The 22,150-nt window shown below is 48.5% G+C and overlaps 1 protein-coding gene across 8 annotated transcripts in view; it reads right to left on the reverse strand.

Moving 5' to 3' along the window:
- The window catches only part of ATP6V1A (ATPase H+ transporting V1 subunit A), a 266,273-nt gene that overhangs the window by 145,483 nt on the left and 98,640 nt on the right, over positions 1–22,150 (reverse strand). For 4 of the 8 annotated variants that reach the window (XM_078656664.1, XM_078656665.1, XM_078656667.1 and 1 more), the window contains exon 3: positions 2,065–2,177. The exons of the other annotated variants lie outside the window; for them this stretch is intronic. In XM_078656664.1, coding sequence (XP_078512790.1) covers positions 2,065–2,142 — 78 coding nt within the window. In that variant the 5' untranslated portion in view covers positions 2,143–2,177. The remainder of the gene's footprint in view (positions 1–2,064; positions 2,178–22,150) is intronic. 8 annotated transcript variants of the gene reach the window in all.

The following is a 22,150-nucleotide window of genomic DNA, read 5'->3' on the forward strand; positions in this document are numbered from 1 at the left end:
GCGGGGGAGAAAATACCCACCCTGCTCTTTGCCGTCTATACCCTCCTGATATCTAAAACCCCGGCAGGCCTCCAAAAGCTGCTAGATCGATTTAGTTCATTCTGTGTCGAAAGAGGCCTTACCATTAATACTACCAAGACGAAGCTAATGACCATGTCACCCTCAAAGAGATTTAAGAATAATAACTCCCTTAATGGTACTCCATTGGAGGTGGTGGACTCATTTGACTATTTGGGGGTTAGGGTTAAGAGCCGGATAAATTGGAGAACCCATGTGGCCAAAATGCTTCTTAACCACAAGCGAGTTTCAGGAGCTATTCTAAGAGAACATCGAGAGTCCACGAGTAAACCTATAGCTCCGGCCCTTGTGGTGTATGAAGGAAAAGCATTGTCTTCGGCAGTGTATGGATCTGAGTTGTGGGGGTTTGAGAATACTATTGATTTAGTAAGATCAGAAAATAAGTTTCTGAGAGAGCTGGTCTCACTCCCCGTTTCCACCCCTGTAAAACCCCTGCGTCAGGACATGGGCAAGCGTTCGTTAAAAGACATAGTCTGTCTCCGCCCTTTATTATTCTGGGTACGTCTAAGAAGTACACCGGAATTGACAAACTACGCGGCAGTCCTGGATGAATTAATCAAACTTAACACTGGTAATAAGATCAAGTGGTTAAGTAATCTCAGGCAGCTGGTTTTAAAACTAGGGATGAGTGAAATTCGGGACAGCCAGTGCCCACCACCAAAACAAACAATGAAGAAGATATATTGGGACTAGGTGCAGGAGGAGGAGTTACGTAGCTCTAAATGGGGGATGCTTACAGAACAATTTTTGGAGCATAAACCTGTTAGGAGGCTCAAACCATTTCTTGATTTCATCCAAAAGCCCAGCGATAGATCGCTTTATTTAAAATTGAGGTTCGGGATACTCCCGATTAATGAAACTATAGCAGGTTGGAAAAAGACGGGATCCCCCGTAACATCCTGCCCCGGGTGCTCTGCTCCCATTGAGTCTTTGGCCCACTTTTTCTTTGCATGTAAAGCATACAGGGTTGCAAGGAAAATATGGCTGAAACCAATCTGTAAAGAACTGGGTCTTGGTGCCACAGCATGGCCCTATGTGTTTTAACTACCGACACATCATCCCTGTTCACAGTCTGTAGGGTAGCCAAGTACCTGGGTAGTGCCTGGCAGACACGTTCAAGGCTGATAAAGCAAATTTACCCTTAGAAGTCTGTGCGCTTGCTTGATTAAGGCATTTTTAGCATTTATACACTGATATTTTGCTTCTTGTTTTACTGTATATACACTTTTTTTAATTGTATTTATTACTTTGTACTTTGGTTGTATGTATAATGGATTGCTGGATTTTTTCTTCTTAATGTATAAAGATGTACATACTTTTATGATAAATTTTTTATCGAATAAAGTACATACAACTTTCAACAACTTTCAACTATTTGTGTTCCACGTCCAAGGAAAAGGATTGCCACATTTTTATGTCCTCTTAAATGTAAGTAGACAAGCAAAAAATGTTGAATCTTTTTTAATTACTCAGTGAAACCAAAGCAAAGATCTGAAGCAAAGAGCGCAAATAGCCTTTAATGTCTGATGTTGTTGGGTGTAATTGGGTTGATCACTGAATAGGTTTTCATCCCACTTACTGTAGAAGAATGTAACCAGCTGTTACTTGCTCTTCCATTCCCATTTGATACTCTCTGACTTCTAGCTCGTGACTGTAACTGTGGGGCTGGCAATTAACTAGGGTGACAGTTCGGAAACAGCTCAAGAATGCTCAAAGTACCCAACACTGTATGATCAACGTAACAACCGTCCCCCAATATGTTGTCCTATGATCATCCTTCCTCTAACAGGCAGCATAATAGGATGTGCGAGCAAGAACTACAAGGTCTTTTGACTTGAAAGTGATTTCCAACCCTGCCACTCAACCCCAAAACAATTTTTTAAAGATCACAATTAGAATGTTTGAAACAGGCTTCTTATTCCAGTTAGTAACAGTAAACAGGTTTCGGTGGTGGTAAAACGTGTTAGAATAGTCCGGGTCACCTGCCTTTTTTACATCTCCTACCAAATTCTTCTCAAAGCTGTTCTTCGATATTAGATTTCTCACTAGATTCTTTACTGACATGCTTTGCAGTCTGGCTGGCCAACAATTGCTCTAAGCTGAAAGTAAGCATAGACAAGAAATTCAGCATGAAAATTCTATTAAATCTACTGCTTAGAATGATTAAATAGAAAGCTTTACCTACTTGCGAGTATATTAATATTTTGAATTTAATGGTCAAATCGATTTTGTTTACTGTTTGGACAAAAAGAGGTCATACATTTTATTGTGCAACTTGCAGCTCTATACTTTACTTATATGACTCCCAAAGTTACCAAATAACAAATATTGCCACTCACAAGGAATTGAGTATCATCAACTAATGTTTAAAGAAGGTTGAGAAAGTATACCTTATGGAAAAAATATATGGCCTTATAAAAATAGTGTTTGTGACACAGGTACAATGTCAAGCATTTTCAATTCAATTACGGTTTGTATGCTTCTAATCTGTTATTGTTATTCATTTGGTCAAGTAAAATATTCCATGACATCTTTTTGTATGAATAATACAAAATTGTTTTCTAATCCTCCATAAGTAAACACATGTAGAATCTGCTTTGAAATCACAAGCGCAAACTAAAATACTACTGCCTTGGGGCTTGCTTGCGATATCCTAGGGGACAACATTGATCAACTCCCTTCTCTATCTTATGACCGAGGAATGGTTTCAAATACATGCACAATGTGTCAACGTTTTGTGGAGTGAGTCAGTGAGACTGTGCAGTGACTCCTGGGCGTGGAAGTTTAATAATATCTCGGCAGGCGAGGTTCCAAAGATGTTGAGCTGGGAGCAGTTGATCTAATTATTACTACTCTTACGCATCCTCTTCCAACCTAGGGAAGAGGATAGTCTTCAATCATGGGTGCCATGATGGGGTGATGGCATTATTTGGAATGCTTGCATATGCATATCCTGGTCCAGGTTTGCACGGCGATGTGAAGACATGGAAAGGGGCTACTACTCAGACTGCTGAGAAGATAATCGTATCACCCCTGAACCTTGGGCTGTAGGTAACACAGCTCAACTCTAGGTGCAAGAGAGGGGGAAATTGGAGTATTGGTGAGTGGCACGCTCTCTGACCCCAGCGATATGAGGAGGGTACCCATACATAGAATAAAATGGATACACAGCCATTTGTGGCGTCCCTTCCTTGCCAACACGTGGGATAAGGATGCTGTAGAAGTGAATTTTTATTGATCTACCATGAACTGCCTTTCTTCAGACCTCACTGAACGACCTCTGTTCCCACAGTTTCAATTAAACCACTGGTAATTCCCTGCCTGGAGAAACTTCATGTACCTAAAAGCAGTCAACCACTACATTACCTGGCCCCCACTTACTGTCACACAACCTATCTATCCATTTATACTATCTTCCATGAGAAGAATCAAACACCTCTGTATGAAATTAACCCACCATTACATTTTGGGCATACAAGAAGAGCAAAAGAAACATACGCCTGGCAAAGCATGAGCTCCAGAAGATGCATTCTCCACATAACCTGCTTGGTGAACAAACCATTTCAGCACAGACCTAGATCTAGGATTCTTCAGCGAGTCCTGGCTCAATGCCTTGTTACAAATTGCAACATTATTCACAGCAAAACAATCACCGAAAGATGGCAGAAGGAGAGGTGCTTATTCAAAGAAAACTTTAAATTTGTGACCTTTTGTCAAAACAAGAAGCTGCTTTTGCTGGTTCCATGTCTTATCACAAGGTACTGTAACAAACAAGAAGGTGATGGGTGGAATACTTGAATTATTCTAAGCCAATGGCAGTAGCAGAGGGCCGCGTCCCAGTCCACTGTTTTTTGCCCACCATGCCACTTTAGACAAGGACCCACTGAATGCAAATCAGTCTTAGTCCTGCTCTGCCCGAAACAGTCCAGCCTGAACTGCTAGGCCATGTCCCCTTCAGATGGAAACACATGCAATCCCAGGCAGCTTTCAGCCTACAAAGGCCTCACAAGTGAGGTATAGCTTGAGTCCTGTGGCACAGTTAGCATGGGATCCACGCCTGGGCATACTCCTCACTCTTAAAGCACCAACTGCAACAATAAGTTTGGGAGCGGTCCTTTGGGGACTCCTCCTTAAATTTAAATGTGGAGGTGTGTATTAAAAAACATTTTACTGATTTTTGGTTGCAAAACATGAAACAGACACAGATTCAGTATTTGGAAGGGATGCCAACAACACTCCTCTTTCAGATACCATATCGGTATCCATTTGAAATCCCATTGTAGTAGTCAGAAAAACATTTGAGACTCTTAAAATGGGATTCATGGATAAGGAAAATAATTTTAATGGTTGCTAATGCTGAAAGGAAGTGTTTACAACCGTTAAAATGCTTAGTACTGTTTACTACACGGCTCCTATCTCTAAACTTGCCCTCACAGATAAGGTGAGCACCATGGCAGCCCAAGTGAAGAAAACACCAGTGAGTTGCATACTAGCTGCTCTAACCCCTAGGCGCCCCACTAAATAACGAAATGAATCACTAAACAGCTCCTTAGTACCCAAAGAAGACCACAGCAAAACAACACACATGGCAAAAGAAAAATATAACAAAATCATCCTCCTCCCTCAGCAAGCACCACTTAATCAATGCCAGCCAAGATCAAGTAGCTTTTCAGAGTCTTTAAAGTAGAGTAAGTCACACATCTTCCAAAGAAACCAAAAATGAAGCACAAGTTACTACTTGTGTAACGATATATCTGTAAGACACATTAGTTAGTGATAGATTCCTTACTTTAGAATATCCCCAGGCGTCCGACTGGATCCGGAAAATTTTGCTTAGCAGTACCCCTGCACGTCAGTAGGTGGCATCCTGCGGCTCCGCGTCCGTCACAGGCGTCGCCAGCGCTGAGATGACGTCACGGAGGGTACTTAGGCACCACCCATGCGTGCCGACGTCAGTTCTGTACACGACTTTCTGCACCAGAAACGCAGAGCCATGCAAGATACTGACCATTGGTGCCTAAAACTAGGGCCCTAAAAAGGGATGACCTTAACCCTAGAAATCAGTTCGCAGAACGAGGAGGATGGGTGGGGCTGTAAGGAATCTATCACTAACTAATGTCTCTTACAGATATATTGTTACACAAGTAGTAACTTGTGCATCTGAAAGAGACACGTTAGTGATAGATTCCTTACCTTAGAATAGATACCCCAGCTATACCAACCCCGGTGGTGGGTCTGCGAACAATATTACACCAGAAAATCACGGAGCACAGAACAGCCAAAGAAGCCGTCTCTCCGGACCTGACTGTCAAGGCAGTAGTGCTTAGTAAACGTGTGCAGCGAGGCCCACGTATCTGCCTGCCAAATGTCCTGCAAGGTCGAATGGGCACACAGTCCCACAGGAGGCTCCTTCTTGGCCGAGGAGTAACATGTTTTGATGCACAGAAGGACCCACCGGGAGATGGACCGTTTGTGCACAGCCCAGCCTTTTTTGGCGCCAACGTAGCCAACAAAGAGTTGATCATCCACCCGGAACTGTTGTGTACGCTGCAGATAGAATGCGAGCGCACGTTTTGGGTCCAGTCGGTGCAGCCTCTCCTCCTCCCTGGAAGGTTGCGGAGGCGGAAAGAAGGTAGGCAAGGTGATGGTCTGCCCGATGAGGAAGGGACTGACAACCTTTGGCAGGAAAGAAGGATGGGTCCTTAGAACCACCTTGTCCGGATGAATTGAAAGAAAAGGAGGTTTGGAAGAAAGAGCCTGGAGAAGACTCACTCTTCTGGCAGAGGTGATAGCCACCAGGAAAGCCGTCTTTAAAGTGAGACAACGTAAGGGACAGTTATGAGCGCACATCAAATAAGTCAATACAAGATTTAAGTCCCACTGAGGCATTGTGAAAGGCACAGAAGGAAACGTGTGTGTAATGCCTTTGAGGAAACGGTTAACAACCGGAAACTTAAAAAGAGAAAGGCTGATCAGGAAACCACAGAAAAGCAGAGATGGCAGCAAGATAACCCTTGAGAGTCTTTTCCTTGGAAAGAAACAGAAGAACCTCAGAAAGAGGCGCAGAAAGGGGATCCACAGCCTTTGCTGTGCACCATGCCACAAATCTGTTCCATCGGCAGGAGTATACTGTTTTAGTGGAAGGACGCCTGGCTGCCAGAATGACATTACAGACCTCGGGAGGAAGATCAAAATCTGTCAACTGTCGCCGCTCAATCTCCACGCATGGAGGTAGAGGCTGGACAGGTTCGAGTGGAGAACGGGCCCCTGCTGCTGCAACAGAAGATCTTTCCGAAGAGGCAGACGGATCGGTGGATCGATGCTCATACTGAGTAGCTCGGGATACCATACCCTTCGAGCCAAGTCCGGAACCACAAGAATGACTTCGGCCCGGTCGCGCCTGATCATCTTCAGCACTCTGGGCAGAAGTGGTACAGGCGATAAGGCGTACAACAGACCGCAGCTCAACTCGAGACGAAAAGCGTCTCCGAGCGATTGCCGCCTTCGAAATTCCAACGCGCACAATTGATGACATTGCTCGTTCTCTTCGCTGGTGAATAGATCTAACCAGGGCTCTCCCCACTGCAGAAAGAGACCTTGCACCACGTCCGAGTTCAGACGCCATTCATGGTCCATCATGCACCGACGTCTGAGTTCGTCCGCCCTGGCGTTCAGGGAACCTGCTAAGTGTTGAACCACCAAGGTAATGCCCTGATGTTCCAGCCATGTCCAGAGGTGCAGAGCCTCCTGACATAGGGTCCAGGACCCCACTCCGCCCTGCTTGTTGCAATACCACATGGCGGTGGTGTTGTCCGTGAACAACTGCACTACACTTCCTCGGACAGAGGGAAGGAATGCCTTCAGTGCAAGTCGGATCGCCCGCAGCTCCCTAAGGTTGATATGGAGCCGGGACTCTGCCAGAGACCAGAGGCCACTGATCTCCGCCTCTCCCAAGTGGCCTTCCCATTCCAGGAGGGACGCATGCGTCAGCACTGTGTGATCCGGTTGGGGAAGGGAGTGGGATCTGCCATCGACCCAATCGCGATTTGTGAGCCACCACTGTAATTGTCGTGCAGTGCCCTCCGAGATCTGAACGTGGTCGGACAGGTAGCCCTGATGTTGCGCCCACTGGAACTTCAGGTCCCACTGCAGAGTCCGCAAATGCCATCTGGCATGTGTCACCAGCAGGATGCAGGAGGCCATCAGGCCCAGAAGCCGGAGGGTCATCCTGACCGAAACCCAGGACAGAGGCTGAAAGATCAGAATCATAGCCTGAATATCCCAGACTCGTTGCTCGGGAGGATAAACCCAACACAATGCCCAATCCGAACCTCTCCGGTGAATCGGAGTTTCTGAGAGGGACTCAGGTGCGACTTCAGCACGTTGATGGAGAACCCCAGCAAGTGCAGGAGGTCGGCCGTAGTCTGGAGGTGGTTGCCTGGGGCGAGCCCGCCTTCAACAACCAGTCGTCGAAGTAGGGGAAGACGGACACCCCGGACCTGCGCAGATGAGCTGCGACCACTGCCATCACCTTCGTGAACACCCGAGGGGCGCTGGTAAGGCCGAAGGGAAGCACGGCAAACTGAAAATGCTCAGGCCCACCATGAACCACAGGTAGCGCCGGTGAGCTAGCAGGACAGGAATGTGAAAATAAGCATCCTGCAAGTCCAACGCTACCATCCAGTCTTCAGGGTCGAGGGCAACCAGGACCTGAGCCAGAGTCAGCATTTTGAATTTCTCCTTCCGGAGAAAGTGATTGACGTCCCGGAGGTCCAAGATGGGGCGCAAGCCCCCCTTGTCCTTCTTGGGGACCAGAAAGTAGTGGGAGTAACAGCCACTCCCTAGTTCCTGCACAGGAACACGCTCGACTGCCCCCTTGCCCAAGAGGGCTGTAACCTCCTGTCTGAGAAGAAGGATAAGTTACTTACCTGTAATCCTAGTTCTCTTCCAGGGGTATCCTCATCAAAGTCATCAGCACTGAATATTCCCGCCCATGTGCGGGACCCCGGAAACAATATAAAAATATATATGTATAAAACACATATATCTCGCTCCACATATATGTATGTACATATATCATTTTTCTCACATCAATGCAGCCCCAAAACTGAGGCTAAACAATGCAAACACATATATATGAACTGCAATTAGTAAGGAATCAAAAAACACATTAGGTCAAAAAATCCTTGAACTTTGTGTTTTAATGAGTCAAACCACTCATAAATCCTGAAAATTGCTTATAAATAGACATTGTTAGCCCTCAGGCTGCATTGTAAAACAATATCATAGAAAATGAAACCATTTTCACAATAACTGGCACCGTGCCTTTAAGGCAGCCATGACCCCAGGCTTCCCATCATGCCTCAGGGGTGACAGTTAGGTCAGTTGTTCTTTGCATAACCCTGAAGACAGGGCTCAACCACAAGATTGAAAACAAAACAGTACCAAATCTCATTTACCTGGGGAGGCGGGTGGGTTGCTTATGACTTTGATGAGGATACCCCTGGAAGAGAACTAGGATTACAGGTAAGTAACTTATCCTTCTCTTCCAGGGGATCCTCATCAATAGTCGTAAGCACTGAATAGAATAGCAAGCCCATCAACCACCTGCAGGTAAATGAGAAGTACATGACCCAACCAATCATAACAGCCAAAAGAAATTCTAGCTGTTAAACAGATTCCTCAGGGAGGCCTGGCCCACCTGGGTATCTGCTCTCGTGTCAGAATCTAGACAGTAATGTCTGGTAAATGTAGGGACAGACCTCCAGGTCGCCGCTTTACAAATCTCAGACATGGGCACATCCTGCAGGTAAGCCGCCGTGGCTGCTCTACCTCTAGTAGAATGCGCCTTAGGGGAACCCCCTAAAGTCTTCTGTGCCAATTGGTAAGCAAGCTTGATACACGAAACGATCCACCTGGAGATAGAACGTTTCGAGGCTGCATGACCAGTCCTGATCGAACCGTAGTTAACAAACAATTGATCAGAATGTCGAATAGACTTGGACCTGTCCAGATAGAACTTTAAAACCCTTTTCAGGTCCAGAGAGTGTAATGCCCTCTCAGCTGGAGTAGATGGATTAGGAAAGAAAGTGGGTAAAGAGATAGACTGATTGACATGAAAATCTGATACCACTTTAGGCAGGAAAGAAGGATGCGTTCTAAGCACCACTCTGTTCAGATGAAAAACCGTATACGGTTCTTTAGTACATAGGGCCTGAATTTCGCTCACCCTACGGGCTGACGTAATCGCTATCAAAAAAGCCGCTTTCCAGGAAATATGCTGTAAAGAAGCTTTATGAATAGGCTCAAAAGGTGAACCCATCAATTTTGATAGGACTAGGTTCAGCTCCCAAGGCGGAGCAGGAGGCCGAACAGGAGGGTACACTTTCTTTAGACCCTGCAGGAAATCTTTTACTGCAGGAAGCTGAAAAAAAGAAGTTTGTGAAGGTGATCGCCTATAAGCTGTAATAGCGGCTAAATGCACCTTAATGGAGTTAAACTTCAAACCTGCTTTAGTCAGGTACAACAAGTATGGGAGAACTGCTTCTTCCTGACTTTTTACCGGATTGTGACCATTCTGCATGCACCACATATAGAATCTCTTCCACTTGCATGCATACGAATGTCTAGTGGAAGGGCGTCGTGCTTCTTTCAGAATGGCCATGCAGTCCTGTGGCAGCCCTAGATGGCCGTACTGTATGACCTCAGGAGCCAAGCTGCCAAGTTCAGTGACGGAAGGTTGGGATGGTGAATCCTCCCGTTCATCTTCGACAACAGGTCCTGCCTGCATGGAAGCCTCTTGTGAGGAGACACTGATAGGTGAAGTAGGTCTGTGTACCACCATTGTCTCGGCCAGTCTGGGGCAATCAGGATCATCGTTGTGCACGAGTGGTTCAGCTTGCTCACCACCTTCGGGATAAGCCGAAGGGGTGGGAAGGCGTACACAAACTGCCCCGACCAGTCCATTAACAGAGCATTCCCTCTCGTTCCTGGTCGATAGAACCTGGAGGCGAAGCTTGGGCATTTGGTGTTTTCGTCGTCTGCGAAGAGATCTATTGAAGGACGACCCCAAGACTGGAAAATGTCGTCTAGCACTTCGTCGTTGAGAACCCAGTCTTCTCTGTCTTCGAAGTGCCGACTTAGAGCATCCGCCCTCACGTTCTGCTCTCCTGGGAGGTGGACTGCCTGAACAGACAACTTGCGAGCTAGAAGCCAATGCCAGATGCGCTGCGCTTCCAGAGACAGAGTCCTTGAGCGTGTTCCTCCCTGCTTGTTTAAATAGTACATCGTGGTGGTGTTGTCCGTCTGTACTAGAATCATTTTCTCCTGAAGCGAGGGAAGGAACGCTTTGAGAGCCAGGTGAACCGCTCTCAACTCCAGCAAGTTGATATGATAAGTGCTTTCCTTGGGAGACCACAGACCCTGCACTTGTAGGGGTCCCATGTGCGCTCCCCATCCTTGCAATGATGCATCTGTGATGATCGTTTGTGTTGGAGGCGGTTGATGGAAGAGAACCCCCATCTGCATGTTCTGTCTCTTTGTCCACCACTGGAGGGAAGATTGAGCAACCTCCGACAAAGTGATCCGATCGTCCCACTGATCTGAGTGTTGGTCCCATTTGTCCTCCAGATCCTGCTGAAGAGGACGCATCCGAAGTCTGGCGTTCGGCACTAGGAAGATGCAGGAAGCCATCGACCCCAAGAGCGAGGCTATCTTCCGCACCTTCTGGGACCTGTGGAGAAGAACTTGTTGGCACTTGAGGGCTATCGAAAACTGTCTCTCCTCCGAAGGAAACACTTTTCCTACTTCGGAGTCTAGCAGAGCTCCTAGGAAGCGGATCCTCTGAGTTGGTTGTGATACAGACTTGTTGAAATTGACATGTAGACCTAGACGTTGACAAAGTTCTATGCATGTCTTGAATTGATTCCTTACATTGCCTGGAGTTGGACCTTTCAACAGCCAATCGTCTAAGTATGGGTATACGAAGACTCCCCTGCGGCGTAGAGCTGCCGCCACCATTGCGACACACTTGGTGAACACTCTGGGAGCCATTGCGACACACTTGGTGAACACTCTGGGAGCCGACTTCAACCCAAACGGGAGGACTTTGAACTGGTAGTGAGAGGTCCCCACCCGGAACCGAAGGAATCTTCTGTGATCTTGCCGTATTGGAATATGGAAGTACGCATCTTGAAGGTCCATCGAACACATCCAATCCCCCTGCCTGAGATGTGGATATATCTGATGAAGCGCCAACATGCGAAACTTTTCTTTTCGTACATGCAGATTGAGTGTTCTCAAGTCCAGAATGGGCCTGTATTCTTCCTTCTGGCCCTTTTTTCTGACCAGAAAATACCTCGAGTACACTCCTTTCCCCCTTTGGGACACCGGAACTCTCTCGATGGCTTCTTTCTCGAGGAGTGTAGCTACTTCTGCTTTTAACCTTTGTAGCTGGTGACTTGATGTTGACATCGGGGAAACGTGCGGAGGTAGACGATGGAAACGAAGACAGTACCCATTCTGCAGCGTAGACAACACCCATTGATCTTTGGTGATGGCCTGCCACTCTGTCCTGTGATGCGCAATGCTTCCCCCCACTGGAGTGGGTAACGGCGCTGGGGGAAGTGAAGACTCATTGCTTCTGCTGCGCTTTATTGAAGTTGTTGCCTTGGCGCTGATTTCCATTTCCCTTGGAATTGCCCTTGCCTTTGTACTGTGTCTTTTGCTGGCCCTGCTGGTTCTGGCCTTTCTGCCATTGAGGGGTTTGAACCCTCTGCTTCGAATAACCCTTGTTGTTCGAACGGAATTTCTTCTTAAATTCCTTTTTCTTCTCGAGTCCCACCGCTTTGAGAGTGTCCAACTCGGTCTTCATCCGCTGCATTTCCTCATCCGCACTTGCTCCAAAGAGAGATGTGCCTGAAAAAGGAAGGTTCAGGATTCTTGCTTGAGCCTCCGGTTTTAATGCTGTGAGGCGTAACCAAGATGTTCTCCTTGCTGTAACTCCGTGCACATAGCCATGTGCCGCCAGAGTTGCCCCATCTGCTGCCGATCCTATAATCTGGTTGGAGACTTGACTGCCCTCCATCAGAACCTCCTCAAAGTCCTTTCTGTCTTCTTCAGGGAGCTTTGCGGTAAATCTCTGAAGTGAGTCCCACAGAGACCTGTCATACCTGCCGAGCAGGGCTTCCGCGTTAGAAACCTTGAGGAAAGAGGCTGAGGTGTTACACACCCTTCTCCCCCATGAGTCCTGCACCTTGCTATCCTTATCCGGAGGTACCGTGGATGAGGAAGCCACCGCATTGGATTTTCTTGCCGCCGTAATGATCACTGAATCTGGCGGGGGATCAGCTTTGAGGAACAGAGGATCCTCTTCCGGAGGACGATACTTTTTGAGAATCCTCGCTGGAACGGACTTCACCGTTGCCGGAGTGAGGAAGACTTCATTCACATGTTCCATTATACCCGGAACCAACGGCAACAACGGTTTGGGTGCTGATCTATGTTGCAGGGTTTCGAATATGACAGTCGTCTTGACTTGTGGAGCTGTCATCGGTACTCCCAGTTTCAGGGCTCCCCTGCCCAAGATATCTTGGAACGAGAAAATATCCTCAGTTGGAGACACTCTTGAGCGTGGACTGTTAGTAAGAGTCGGGGAGTAATCCCTGTGAGATCGTGTTCTCGACGAACTTGAAGAACTACTTGTCCTCCTGGACCTAGTTCTTCTGCTAGAACGCGTCTTGGAACGAGATCTCTCTCTGTGACGAGAATGTCTCTTGCTTGAGTGTTTAGAACGAGACCTTTCTCTGCGAAGAGGTTGGTCTCGATATCGCTTTAGGCGCTCCGCCGTCTCCTTGTCCTTTGCCCAGTGGTGAAGAGGTCTATTCCACCTTGGGGAAAGATGAACAGAAGGAGACTTGTGGATGGGATCCTTCTCAGGTGTACGCGACCGTTGAGGTCGTTCCGTTCGATCCTGTTGCGATCTTGCAGGGGATTCGGACCTCCCCCTATTAGATGCGCCGCCCCGTCCATCCGAGGATCTGCCACTCCGAGATGATGAGGATGATGAGGAAAGACTCACCAGAGATCTAGAGGGAGACCTTGAGCGAGATCTTTCTTCTGCAAGTCTCCGTCTCTTGGCAGGGGGATCCTGCACCGGAGATTGTTCCCCCTCCGCAGCCGATGCTGAACCTGGAGAACCCAACTGTGGCTCTAGGGCATGAGTCTGGACTAACAAGTCACTTCCCTTGTCCCGAACCACCTTTTTTGATTTTGTAGGAGTAACGTTCTTTGTTTGCGAAGAACTTCTCTCCCTGGATCTTTGTTGATCCCTCGACGGTAGTTGTATCGACGCCGAGCAGGAAGACGCTCCCTCGACGTCGACCGTGATTTCTCCGTCGACCTCGGGTGGCAATGGCTGTCCTTCGACGTTGAAGGCTGTCTGTTCGACGTCGATGGAGGCTGTTTCGACGCCGATCGCCGTTGACTTGATGGCGACTGGGCGTGCCTCGACTCCAAATGCCGCTCCGACGTCGAACGCTCTCGTCCAGGCGTCGACGTTGGCTGCATCGACGTCGACCGATGATGTGTCGACAGAGGCTCCCTCGACGTCGAACGACCATGGCTAGTCGTCGACCGAGGATGGCTCGACGTCGAACGTCGATGGACCGACGTCGACGGAGAATGCCTCGACGTCACAGCATGACGATGCTGTTTCGACGTCACACGGCTCGCCGTCGAGCTCTTCCGCTTCGACGGCGACCTGTCCCTCGACGCTGACTGAAGCGGAGGTACCTTCCATGTAGACGCTGAAGACATCTTCTTCGTCGCCGTCGACTGCTTCTCCAACGCCGATCCCGACGTCGAATGTGAACCAGTCGGGGCTCCTCTCGACGTCGACCGCGTCTTCCGACTTTTCTGCTTCTTGGGAGATCTTCCTCTCTCAGAAAGCCCATAAGCTCTAATCCTCTCTCGATCCTTAAGAGTCCTGGAAGATAAAACCTGGCAGTGTTCACAGGTTTTAGAGGAATGAGAGTCTGGTAGGCACAGGATACAGACTGAATGAGAGTCAGTCTTTGCCTTTTTCCTTCCACATGAAGGACAGTTGTTGAAGAGAGAAGGCATCTTTGACAGGAAAAATACCTTTTTTAAGCACAAAAAGTGTTCAAACAGCACTCTATGTCTAAAAGACGTCGAGTGAAGTCAAAAATTCTAGTAAAAGCTGAATATTTTTTGACAGTAAGTCAAAAAGAAAAGGAGCTGTTTCACCAGGGTCCTGACTGAAGGAGCCGGAAAGAACAACTGACCTAACTGTCACCCCTGAGGCATGATGGGAAGCCTGGGGTCATGGCTGCCTTAAAGGCACGGTGCCAGTTATTGTGAAAATGGTTTCATTTTCTATGATATTGTTTTACAATGCAGCCTGAGGGCTAACAATGTCTATTTATAAGCAATTTTCAGGATTTATGAGTGGTTTGACTCATTAAAACACAAAGTTCAAGGATTTTTTGACCTAATGTGTTTTTTGATTCCTTACTAATTGCAGTTCATGTATATGTGTTTGCATTGTTTAGCCTCAGTTTTGGGGCTGCATTGATGTGAGAAAAATGATATATGTACATACATATATGTGGAGCGAGATATATGTGTTTTATACATATATATTTTTATATTGTTTCCGGGGTCCCGCACATGGGCGGGAATATTCAGTGCTTATGACTATTGATGAGGATCCCCTGGAAGAGAACCAAATGATCCCCCGACATGCGGAGGCGGCATGGAAGACTGAAAGGGAAGGGAATAACTCTTGCAGACTATCTGCAGCACCCACCTGTCCGATGTAATTTCACGCCAGTGCTGGAGGTGGTGGCGGACCCTGCCACCCACTGGCGTGGGGTGCTCCCTGAAACTCGGATTAGGAAGGCTTGGAGGTGGAAACAGCGGGGGTAGAGGTGGACTGACCCGCTCGCTGGTTCCCAGAACTGCCCCTGCGGAAGCCATGGCCAGTTTGTTGGAGGAGCGTGCCTGGGTGCTTCTGCCCTGGCCACGAAAGGAACGAAAGCCAGGAGTGGCAAGGTTCTTCGTAGAAAGACCCAAGGACTTGGCTGTGGCCCGTGAGTCCTTAAAACGCCCCAGTGCACTGTCGGCCTTAACGCCAAAGAGGCGTGAGCCAGTCAAACGCAACCAGGCGTGGCGCCGCAGTCGTAGAAATTGTCCTGCCCAACGAATCAGCGGTGTCCAAACCACACCTGATGGCAAACTTAGACGCATCCTTACCTTCAGCAATTGCTTGGGAAAGGACAGCCTGGACCTCCTCAGAACACTGAGGCAAGACCTGAGCAACTGAATCCCACACTGCGTGGGAGTAACGGCCCAACAAGCAGGCGGTGTTAACCGACCGCAGCCCTAAGCTGGCAGAGGAGAACAACCTCTTACCAAATTGTTCCAGCCTTTTAGAGACCTTATCCGGCGGAGAAGTGGGAAAGGCACTCCTTCGTCGAGGCCTCAATGACCAGGCTCTCAGGCGTAGGGTGAGTGGTCAGGAAGGCGGGATCACTAGGCGCCGGGTGGTGACGCCTGGTGACGTTTTTATCAACTGGTGCCCCCGTGGCCGGCCGCAACCCAGTGCCCAAGAGGACCTCGGCAAGAGCCTCAATGAAAGGAAGCAGCGGCTCAGACGATGCAGACGAAGTCTGGAGCAACTATGTAAGGAGGTTGGTTTTGAGGGCCACTGTAGGGAGGTTGAGATTGAGAGCCTCCCCAGGCCGACGGGGCACCACGCACGGTGTAGGAAGCACCTTCCTCCATAGTAGGCGGAGGGGAGGCAAACCCCGAGTCAGAAGAAACATCGAGTTCGCCCGCATCATCCAGGACGTCCACCCAATCTTGCTCGGAGTCACATTGCTGGGCAAGAGGGTCCTCGGACCAGTCGCAGTCGTCGTCCGCCTCTGGCGTCGAGGGAGCCGGTCGCGGCGGCAGAGCCGGAGAAGGGACGAACGGCGTTGGGAACGGCGCCGTTCTCGGCGCCGGCCGGAGCCGCTTCCCAATTCGGATCCCAGGCCGGAACAAAATGGTCCGGGAACCGGGGCAGGGGTGGGATAAACGGCACCCAGTGCAGCGCCGGAGCTGGCGGAGCTGCACCTCATAGCGCCGGGGCCGGAGCCAGCGGCGTGGATCCTGTGGCGCCGGGGCCAGAGCCGGTGACGGAGCCATCGGGCCAGCAGGATCTGGACACGGGACCGCGGGGCTCGAAGGCATGCCGGTGGGAGCCCGGGGCCTAAAAAGGCGGTCCATAGCAGCACGAAACTCTTGCATCTGTTCGGGAGTCGCCGACGGACCCGGCTATGGCGGGTAGGCCGCGGGACTTCCAGGCTCCAGAGGAGCCCCTGTCCCCATCGTCCACCTCTGAGGTGCGACGTCGGTGAACGAGCACGCTTCTTCAACTTCGTTTTATGGCGTCGCTTACCAGAATCAGAGGGCGAAGACTTGGACCCCGAGGAGTTGCGGTCACGGGAACGACCTCTGGACCCAGAGCGGCAGTGTGACGAATGCCGAACCTCCAGCGATTTCCTACACCCTCCCGCAAGGCCTTCGGGGCCATGGCTCGACAGTCCCGGGAGTCGTGGTCTGTCTCCAGGCAGTAGAGGATCACATTGTGGGGGTCTGCCACAGACATATTACGGCGGCACGTCCCACAAGACTTAAAGGCGGGTATCCCTACGTGTACCAGGAGAAAAAAGGGGAGACAAAAAGTTTCAAACCGGATCTGCACTTGCTGGTGCGGAAAAAGAAAGAACTGACATCAGCGCGCATGAGTCGCGCTTAAGTACCCTCCGTGACGTCATCTCGGCACTGACGATGCCAGTGACTGACGTGGAGCCGCAGGACGTCACCTACTGAGGAGCAGGGGTACTCATAAGCAAAATTTTCCGGATCCAGTCTGACACCTGGGGATATTCTAAGGTAAGGAATCAATCACTAACGTGTCTCTTTCATAAACTCTAAACCACTGAGGTATCCACTTTCTACAACGCAAAAATATCCCAAAATGCGTGGTAGCTCAACCTAAACACACTTCAGAATACCCCTTGCTACTTCCCAGCAACCTGGTGAACAGTTAAGTCATAATTTGAAACCATCAGTCTTAACATGCTAAGAAGCTGTTTGCATACTGGCTGGACAGTATTGCTGCCTCGTTCCCTTTCTGAATCTCTCAGCGGCTTTCAACAGAATAGACAATGTGAGTCTGCTCTACAATCTAAAAAATGCATGGAGTTCTGAGCTAGGGTTCTGCATGAACACCAATCACTACTTTGCATATCATTGCATTGGAACTCATTCTATCAAAATATTAAGATTGGTAGTACCTTTAAATCGGTAGAGTGTTTACTTTCCATCATTCTAGATAAGTGTTGTTATAATCAGGTGCATGCTCTCTCTCTAGCTATTAACCTGTGGCCGTAGCCAACTGAGTGTTATACTAAGGATTGCTTTCCGTAGACATGGCATTTTTTTTGTTTAGGTTTGCTAATAACTTTGGCGCCGGGACAGAGAAAAATGGGGGCCCAAAAGTGAATGTCCCCTTGTACTTTCCATAGGCTTCTTTAGGCAGCGCTACCGCAAAAACTGCTTAATAGAATTACACCAAATTTGGCAGTAGGCTAGATCTTGATCCACAGATTGTGCTTTTTAGGTCGAGCCTGGGCCGCGCATGGACTGCTCTGCGAAGCATGCTGTATTGAGATAAGGTGGGAGAGGTGTGGCGCCGCGGCCAGGGCGACTGACGCTGGAATCTGGGGATCAGGGTTCGATCCCCGGCTCCGGCGGCAGGTTAGCCCAGCACCATGTGACTCTGGGCAATAGCTTGCTTAATCTTCCCGACGGCCCCCAGCGCCTAGAGACCCTTACGGGTGATTGTGCGCTTTACAAATGTGGATTATTATTATTATTATTATTATAAGGACTTGAAGTTCTGCCCACTCAAATTTTTAATGGTCTTCGGTCATTGTCCACTGTGGCTGTTTATTGGTCAAAAGAATTTGTAGTCGGTTCTTAGTACCGCCTTGTCTCATTTTGTAACCTCCCATGGCGACACCCCCTGTTTGTTGCTCAGTAGGCCTTAATTACAGCCTCCGAGCACTATTTTATCAAATAGCATTGTCCTGCATGCTGTTGCAGGCAGTAAAAGCTCTCTCCCAATGCTTTTTAAAAAAAATGTATAGCACGCAATAAAATGCAATAGGTCTCGCATTTCCAAGAGTTTAAGTCATTGGCACTGTAAATGACAATGCCTTTTTTTATCGGTTTTAAAAACACAGAAATAAAAAGTATTGTCAATTACAATGGCAATAGCTGAGACTCTCATAAATGTGAGACCTATTGATTTGGTGTAAATCCGTACAGTAATTTAACGACAATTAGTGTACAAAAATATTTGAATAACTGCTCGGTTGTATCTGAAAGACTCCTGCAAGAGAGTTTAAAAATACAGAGTTCAGTTTAGCCCAGGAAGCTTTTTTTCCGTAGGGCCAATTCACTCCCTCAGGAGCGAGCATTCTGTTTGGCTGCCAGCAATTACAAGGATCTCCTGTCCAGAAGTAAAAAAATAATAATATAAGGGGGCAGGGTAGGGATACCTTGCTCCATCCTCACCTCCCCCCAGCCAGGAATCGCGGCAGAAACCAACAAAACAAATGGTGGCTGCCATTTTTTTTTTTTAAGTATATGGGGAGTTGGGAGTGAGTCTGATCCTTCCTTCCCAAGGGTATTTTGGGCCCCAAAGACCCCATCTTCGAGGGTCCCCACCTTCCCAGAGCTGTTTCCGAATCCGGGGATCCCATCACCAGGGGCTCAATGTATTAAGTTGAGAGGGGATGCATGGCCCCTCTCCCCAGTCCCAAAGATGCCCTCTGGGATGCCCCGTGAGATAAAACAAATAAATGGGAGTGAGCCGCGCAGGCCCCCTCCTTGAGCCCTAAATGGTCGGGGGACACCATTCCTGGGGCCGGCTCACTTACTGTGTCCCAGGGAGCTCAGCCCCAGGATACAGTAGTTTCCATGCCAGCGCTAACACAGGCAGGTAAACGTGTTCGCTCGAGTCTGGCGGGAGCATTTATAAATCTCCCTGGGAGCAGACACTAAGTCTGCTCCCAGTCGGCGGGAGATTTAACAAGCATAAGAAATGCAATCGGGCTCGGATTTATTTGAGTTTGAGCTAATGGCATTATAAATGCCAATGTATTGTTGCTTTGTGTTGTGGAGTGTGTTCATGTGGTGTGTACTGCCAGTGATCTCACCACTCTACTGTTGAAAATTAGTACGTTCTGGTGAACATTATCTGCGCCATCTTGCCTCTTCCCCTGATGCCACACTTTTGTCGTGCGCGCCCGCCATTTTTTTTAAGATACCCCGAGCAGAACGAACCCATTTGCACGCCGCTGGCCCCTGACATAGCCCTTCGCCTTCACTAAGCCTGCACGCTGACCACCCCCTGCTTGCACCTGCCTTGAGTCATAAACCCCTCTTCGGCGCTGCTCTGCCCCAGGCCCCCATCCTGTTCCCAGCGCGACACCTCCCTGCTTCCCTTTCATGATCTCCGGCCCTTAGATGCAAACCCCCTTTTCCCCGTGTGCCCGTTTTGTCTTCCCCGTTCCCAGGCCGACACCCAGCTCTGCCGATACCATTCCTTGCCCCTCCCCGTACAATAGAAAGCTTCCCCCATCAAAGGATCCCCGGGTTGATCAAAGCCCCCGCTCCATGAGATCCGATCAAACCCCCCACATTCCGTGAATCGGCGGAATATCCAGCTGCGTGATACTCATCACCTGTTATGACTAGGGTGGGGACTTCAACTGTAAATGTGCGTGGGAACGGGCCCCAAAGGGGGATTCCGGGAATGTCTTTCCGTGTATCAAAGCTTTGTCACATGTATGTAAACTGTAATAAAAACCACAACCACTGTATATAAGGGGCCAGGCCTCAAACGTAAGTTAGAGCACCTCAGAACGATACCTTCTGTCCGTTTCGTTGTGTTCTCCTCCGGAGAGAATAAAAACCTTGTTTCCAGTCTCCAGCGCCTGCCTCTTCATTTGATTAAATAACTAGAGGGTCACAGAGGCAATACCGCCGGGCAAATATCGATTGTCCCCGACCCGACTCAGGTTTTTACAATTGGCGTCCCAAGCGTGGGGCCCATCAGCGACTCGTGGATCCAGTGGGAGAGGTCCCGACGACAGAGTGAACGACTGCAACGATCGGGAGAGCTCTTGCCCAATAGACCCTCGTCAGGCAGCCGATCATCCGAACTTCACTAGTTCCGAACAGACCTCTCTCGAGTGATCTACGGTCCTGACTGGGAACCATCAGGAGTGCCGTGAGAAATACGAGAAAAAGAGGACGATCGGGCGCTGGATTCGGAAGACAAGAAACTGTCCATACGGTCCGGGTAAGGTCGTGTCACCACGACAAGTTGCGAAAAAAAAAAAAAAAATTTGCTTGATTGCTTGTTTGTTAAAAAAATACTAGTATTGCTCTTTTTATTTATTTGGAGATTCACTGTCTGCAAACGGAGAAACAACAGGCTCTCTCTCTTTGCAAGCAGTGGAGGATAGGTAGGGCGGCAGCCGTGCTTATTTTTCTCCCCCACGCAATAATTACTTGAAACTGAACTGTTGTTCGAAAAACTATTGTTTCCTGGAGATTCCCTGTCTGCAAACAGGGAAGAGACCACCCTTTTTGCAGATAGTGAAAAGGGTAGGTAACGCAGATCTTTGCGGACCTACTCATTCTCCCCATTGTTATTTATTGGTCGTTTGGTTTTTATTATTTTTTTTTGATCCATGAGGTATTCACTGCCTGCAAACAACGTTGAATAGAAATATTCTGTACGGTCTTTGCACCTAGTGATAAGATAGGCAGTGCTGACTTTTTAGTCCCTCGTTACGAGCCGTCATGTCTGTCTTCTCCCCACTGATAAATAGCCTGTTTAGCCCGGACCGCGTATTAGAGGTGGACCATATAGCTCCATTAGAAGGCACCCCTAATAAGGACATGTTCATAAACTATGGATTAGTCACCATAGCCTATAATAAATTGTGGCACAAGTATACCGAAGAGAGTCAAGACAAACAGTGGCCACTGACAGGATCCTTTGACCTTGATAAAATAGAAACGTTAGAAATAGCCCTTCGAAATAATAAGACAACGCCAATTATGCTCGACAGTCTCGGTATGTGGCGCAGAGAGGCTACGAAACGACAGAGAAAAGACGAGGACAAACCAAGTAGAGAAATATACCGACAGGACGACCCCAGGACACCGCTACCCACAACTTATCCCCCGACACTGTGCAAAAGACGACTAGACTTAGGGCCAGACCAATGCGCTTTCTGTAGGTATGTCGGACACTGGAAAGCCCAATGCCCGACTCTACTGAGCGTGAGTAAAGGCAAAGGGCCGACAGGAACGACAGACCGGCAGTACGGGAAAAAGCGCGAGACAAAGAAGAACCCGACTTACATAGACAGACCAGACAGAACCACCACGTTTGATTATGCCCGATGGCACAGATTTCGCCAGGAAAATCTCAGCGGCATGCTCAAGTTCTCCTAGGTCGGGCAATGTCAAGACAGGAACCCAGCCTCGTTTTAAATTCACAGACGGAAAGAGATAATTATGACCAATAACTGTTTTATATTTGTCTTGGGTCTTTGTATGTCGTACTTGTACTGTCCCCCGTCTGAGTTTGTGTGTATGTAATGTACAAATCTGCGTCATCCCTCTGCACGTGTTTCCGTGTTACTCAACCTCTGTTAGCAGAAACTTAGCATAAAAGCAACCTTGAAAGAAAGAAATGGTAAAACAAAATCCGTAGACCATTAATGAACTTGAACTTTTAATTTAACACAACAAACAAGGAATAATAACGGTAAACTGTAGAAAATGAAAGTCAAACAGAACATTCGCCCCCCCCCCCCATTCTGGAACCTTCCAAAGTAGGGCAGGGTTACGGCTACGCCCAACCAACGGCAACCCATATAAGGCGGGCCCGGCCGCCAACTCTTGGTCAGGAAATCTT

This window comes from Lissotriton helveticus, chromosome 8 (genome assembly GCF_964261635.1).
Source record: "Lissotriton helveticus chromosome 8, aLisHel1.1, whole genome shotgun sequence".
Lineage (NCBI taxonomy): Eukaryota > Metazoa > Chordata > Amphibia > Caudata > Salamandridae > Lissotriton > Lissotriton helveticus.